The sequence below is a fragment of the Rhincodon typus genome, chromosome 48 (assembly GCF_021869965.1).
Source record: "Rhincodon typus isolate 14 chromosome 48, sRhiTyp1.1, whole genome shotgun sequence".
In the NCBI taxonomy this organism is placed as follows: domain Eukaryota; kingdom Metazoa; phylum Chordata; class Chondrichthyes; order Orectolobiformes; family Rhincodontidae; genus Rhincodon; species Rhincodon typus.
In genome coordinates, this window is record NC_063379.1 from 1,403,454 (window position 1) to 1,409,262 (window position 5,809).

The 5,809-nt window shown below is 41.8% G+C and overlaps 1 protein-coding gene across 1 annotated transcript; it reads right to left on the bottom strand.

Annotated features, from left to right (window-relative positions):
* Nucleotides 1-396: 396 nt before the first annotated feature.
* On the bottom strand, nucleotides 397-1,362 carry LOC125487995 (probable G-protein coupled receptor 139). The gene has a single exon (XM_048620737.1). It carries the CDS (start codon nucleotides 1,360-1,362, stop codon nucleotides 397-399), a length of 966 nt encoding a protein of 321 aa, XP_048476694.1.
* Nucleotides 1,363-5,809: the final 4,447 nt, after the last annotated feature.

The following is a 5,809-nucleotide window of genomic DNA, read 5'->3' on the forward strand; positions in this document are numbered from 1 at the left end:
GACATGAGTGAACCTGATCAGTTAAAGATAGCAGAGTTCCTTCCCTAAATAACATTAGTGAACTGGATGGGTTTTATAATAGTGTTGAGATGGTTACCATTAGACCAATTGACATTGCTCCATCAGTCGTTTATCTCCGGTCCTCACATGTTCACTTCTTGAAATCTTATGGACTATTCTTTTTCATGTGTCTACTCCCCTCTCAATCAGAAATAGTGCCCTGCCCTAAAGGACAGGGAGGGACAGGACTGCACTCTATACCTACATGGCAGCCCCTGGAGGTATCAAAGGATCCTAAGCGCTTCTATGTCTAATTCAATGTAGAGAAGTGAAGAAGATAGAAGATAAATCTAAATTTCACGTGTTGGTTAAATTGGGAGTTGTCTCAGGGTTTTCCTAGTTCTCTTTATTAACTAAGAGTGTTAATAATGTGACTGGATATTTTAACAAGCTTTTGAACTGGTTTCTGAACTTGGACTGAGTGACTGCATAAATAAAAGTGTTTGTGCAGCAATTTAATCCCACCAGCATAAAACCAACATGTAGAAAGATATGTACGGAGCCAGAGTAATAATTGGGATTTGTTCCTGCAATGTAATAGTATATGAAGAATAAAACAAATACTAACCACAGAAGTATAAAGCTACCTGATATGGAGAAAAGTATAATCATGGACTTCCTTCTGTTCTCCATTTCTGGGTCATTTTGATTCTTGCCCTTGCTCGGATCCTTCAGTCCTTTACGAACACGACTGGCCACTAAAATATATCTGACTACCAGAGCATTAAATAACAGAATTAAAACAAATGGAAGCAAAGGGGTTAAAACTGCATCAAACCAGTCAAATCCTTTCCAAGCAGGCTCGGTATAATAGCTTGACTTTATCATACAGAACCACGGTACATTGTTGATTATCTTTTGCGGTTCAAATGTTACATAGAAAGGGATATTCTTTACACAGAACAGAATGTAAGTTGTTGACAGAACCAGAGCTGCTGTTTTCCCTGTGCAGTATTTTGTTTTGAGCTTCTGGCCACAAATGGCGATAAATCGATCAAAGGAAAAAGTGACAGTGAACCAGACTGAACAGTCTCTGGCAGCACGACTCAGGACATAAATTACACTACACACAGGCGTGATGTTCAGGTAAGTTGCAGGAAAATAATAATGATTGATGTGTATCAGTATGAAGTCAGTTATGACGACTAGGAGATCAGCTATTGCCATGGCTAGTCGATAGCATGTGGTGCATGAAGACAAGCCACATTTTCCACGGGACAGAATGACAATTGCCAGTAAATTAACTGTAGGTGAGGGAGAAGTAAAGAAAAATAGTCTGCAAGTTACAAGTGAATCATACATGGCCATCAAATGATAACTCTAAAGGCATGAAAGCTTGGTTGGTGCAAAATGTAATGTTTAAATCATCAAAACTCAGAGCCTACATTGCGTCCAGTATGCTAATTACTATTTTTGCAGAGTTTGGATGTCAGACAACAGTGACCTGAGACTGGCAATTTCAAAGTAACAAACTTCACTTTAAGTGGCACCTTATGAACTCGCACATTTGGCAAAGTGGCAAAAATTATATACCTCAAATGCCGCAAAATTAACTGTATTTTTCTGTCCAATTACTATGGTTTTATTTTAAAAGATATTTACCTCAATGCCATTATACCTGTTGTTCAATTGAAAAAAATAAAGAAATATCAATAGCTGATTCAATTTTGAGTCAATTTCTCCCAAGTACCATTTGTAGTCAGTTGACAGGCTCTGTGCTTGTAAGTTTTATTTAAGGCAAAGATGCGGTATTATTTAAGTGACTTGTTTCTGTGAGTAAAGTATCCTGCTGTAGGAACTGCCGATGCTGGAGAATCTGGAATAACAAGATGTAGAGCTGGATGAACACAGCAGGCCAGGCAGTATCAGAGGAGCAGGAAGGTTGACCTTTCGGGTCTGGATCTACCTGAAGAAGGGCCCAGGCCTGAAACATCAGCTTTCCTGCTCCTCTGATGCTGCCTGGCCTGCTGTGTTCATCCAGCTCTACACCTTGTTAGATTAGCTCAGTGGTTGTTTTTGGCTGATGCAAAATCAATGGACCATTTTCTATGCTAACCTAAACGCGAGTGCCAACTCCACTGCCTGCAAAGTCCCATTTTCACATTGAGGATAACCTACACCAGTTTGTGTAGCACTACCATCCTGTTGAAGTTGGACTGGAGGAGGAAGCTCCGCAAATACTGCCATCCTCAATGACGGAAGAGCCAAATACATCAGTACAAAAGACAAGGCAGAATCATTCACAGCCATCTTCAGCCAGAAGTGCCGAGTGGATGATCTACCTCGGCCTCCTCCAAGGGTCCCCATCACAGATACCAATCTTCAGCCAATTCAAATCACTCAATATGATATCAAGAAATGGCCTTTGCAATATCCAGTTGCTTCAACCATAACAACATTGTAATCTTAGCACTGAAGACTTGTGCTCCAGAACCTACAAGAGCCATTAAGGTGAAGTGCTTGAATAAATCTGCAACACTGGCATTGACCCGACCTTGGGGAAAATTCACAGGTGCATCTTGCATCCAAAAATTAGGACAAATTCACCCCAACCAACGACCATCCTATTGGTCTATGCCTGATCATTAGGAAAGTGGTTTTCAGCAGTGCTGTAAAATTACACTTGCAAGACATAAGCTATTCACTGATATTCAACTGGGTTCTATAAGGACCACACTGTTCCTGACTTGCTTTCAGCCTTCACCAAACATGAATAACATGGACAACTGAGAGGTGAGGGGAGAGTGTCTGCCAATTGACATTGAGATTATGTTCGAGACCTCAATGGTTTTTTCATTCTTTTTGTCTTCATTTTTTGTATCAAGTTTGGTTTGGAGCTGTGAATTGGGAGCCGTGAGCTAAAGATAACATCTGGACTGGCATAACAACTTGCATTAAAAGGAAAACAGACAAAACAAAATAACTGCGCAATTTTCAGCACCATTCACAACTCCTAGTAATCCACGACCATATGCGAAATGACCTGGACAATATTGATATTTGAACTGATAAGTGTCAAGACCATTCATATGACAAAGGTACCAGGAAAATACCACGTCCAACAACTGGGAGATTCTGTCCACCATCTCTTGATGTTCAATGGATTTACTATTGTGGAACCTTGTCCCCTGCGCAACTGTTAACTTGCTTGGGGTTGCCATTACCGAGAACTAAACTGCACTTGCCATATAAATACTGTCACTACAGGAGCAAGTCAGAAGCTCAGAATCATGCAGCAAATAATTCACCTCCAGATTCATTAACGTGTGGTCCCAACACAGAAGACAGGAGTGTGATAGAATACACACCACTTTCCTCTCTTTGTGCAGTTCCAACCACACTCAAATAAGCCCAATACTGTCAATATAAGTGCATGTGACTTGGCATTCCATCTGTCATCTTCGACTTCACTCCTTTCATCATGGAGACTCAATCATAGCACCATGTTCTGTCTACAAAATGCTCTGTAGTAACACATTTAGGCTGTTTCTTACTGCAGAAATTCATCACAGATCCTCAGACCTTCCAAACCCAGGACCACTCCTATCTAAAAGGACCATGGCAGTAGATACTTGGGAGCACCACGCCCTCCATGTTACTCACCATCTGGATATATATAATATATATATCACTGGTCCTTTTGTGTCGCTGGGTCAAAATCCTGGATTTGCCTCCATAAGGGCATTGTGGGCCAACCTACAGCACATGGACTACAGGCGCTTCAAGAATGCAGCTGTCAAGGGGCAACAGGGGACAGACAATAGTTATTGCATCAGCCAGCAGCACCAATGTCCCACACACAAAAAAAATCCTTTTTGTCTTTCGATTTTGTAGTTGCGAAAAATGTGCAGGTTAGCTGGATTTGCCCTGCTAAATTGTCCATAGTGTCCAGGGATGCGTATTTTAGGTGGGGTAGCCATGGGAAATGCAGGGTTTCAGGGACAGGGTGGGGCATTCTTCAGAAGATTGGTGTGGACTTGTTGGTCCGAGTGGCCCGTTTCAACACCGTAGGATTGCAACCGTCCATTTTTATCTCTGTCCTCACTCGCGACTCTGTAAGACCTCATCCCTCAGTACGCCCATGATTTGTGGATTTCACCCTCTCTATCTTCCTCCAATCCACTCAGAATCTCCCAACCCATATCATTGACTTCCATGACCCTAGCTTCAGAACAGTCTGCAGTCAGCCTGCCAGCAAAATAATCCCTGTGTCTTCTGCCCAGTGCAGTATTCCTTACAGACATTGCTCTGCCAATCTTCATCCACACCATGTATGAACAAAGACGCCAACTCAAAAGGGAGTTCATACAATTTATGGTCAGAATTACTCACCAGGAACACCAATGATGGCAAGGATCAGGTAATAGACTTTCCTGACTACAGAAAATATTGCCATAATTTTCCTCTTGCAGTTTCTTGTCATTTGGTGCTGCGGGCCGACTCTCTGAGTTAACCTCTGAGACAGCACACTCCCAGAACTGTTGGATTTATACCCTGTGGGCATTTATGCTCAGGGGCACACAGAGGTTGCGACATCACTAGTTCAAATTAATGCCTGTAATTAACAAACAGATTAAGAGATCCAATTACACCCAGAACTTGGTGGAAGACATTTTGTTCTGGACTTGAAATGGATGCTCCAAATACTGCACTTCTCGAGCCATCCAGTCATACAGCATGGAAACAGACCTTTCAGTCCACCTCATCCATGCCAAACACATTTCTCAAACTGAACCATTCCCATTTGCATGAATGAGGCCAATCATTCCAAACCTTTCTCCTCAGGTCTCTTTTAAATCTTTCACCTCCCACCACCCTCTTGTTTTGAACTCCTCTACCCTGGGGTAAAGACCTTGGCTATTCACCTTATCTATGCCTCTCATGATGTTATAAACCTGTGTAATGTCACCTCTGAGCCTCCTATGCTCCAGGGGTAAAAAACGTCGCAGCCAATGCAGACTTTCCTTATAATTGAAACCACTAGTCCCCAGTACAGTCTTGATTAGTCTTGTGTATCAAGTGTTATGGGGAGAGGCAGGGGATTGGGGTTGAGAAACAGAGCAACCACGATCAAATGGCAGAGCAGACTCAGTGGACTGAACAGCCTAATTTACTCCGATATCTTACAGACTTTTCATGGTGTGTTAATGTTTTGATGTAAATTAGAGATTGTATTCTTCCATCAATTTCATTATTAATTCTACTCTCTGTCTCAGACACACACACACACCTCAGTCTCATCTGTGCGGCCAATGTTATTTCCGTGATAACGCAATGAAATTGAAACTTTTATCATTGTAATTATTCCAGCCTGCCTTGCTTCTCTGCAGCTTTCCAGGATGTGTCTGCCCTGTTTAAAAGTCCCCATGAGTTTATCTGAATATAATGCATTATCTGTGATTGCCCCAGTACAGATTTCAACAAACAGTACATTTTAAATCATATCAAAGTCTAAACCCGGGCAGAAACTCAACCTAATGCAGTGCCTCAAAGTGATAGAACATGTTACACCAAGACACCTCTCAAAAAGTATAGGACCTTCAATGGATGTAGCACTTTCAGCAGATCCCAAGGATAGATGCGGGGACTGAATAAGGATGGAAACCAAAAGAACTGTGGATGCTGTAAATCAGGAACAAAAACAGAAGTTGCTGGAAAAGCTCAGCAGATCTGGCAGCATCTGTGAAGGAGAAAACAGAGTTAATGTTTCAACTAACAACAGTCACAAACGTTCAGCAAAGTACATGAG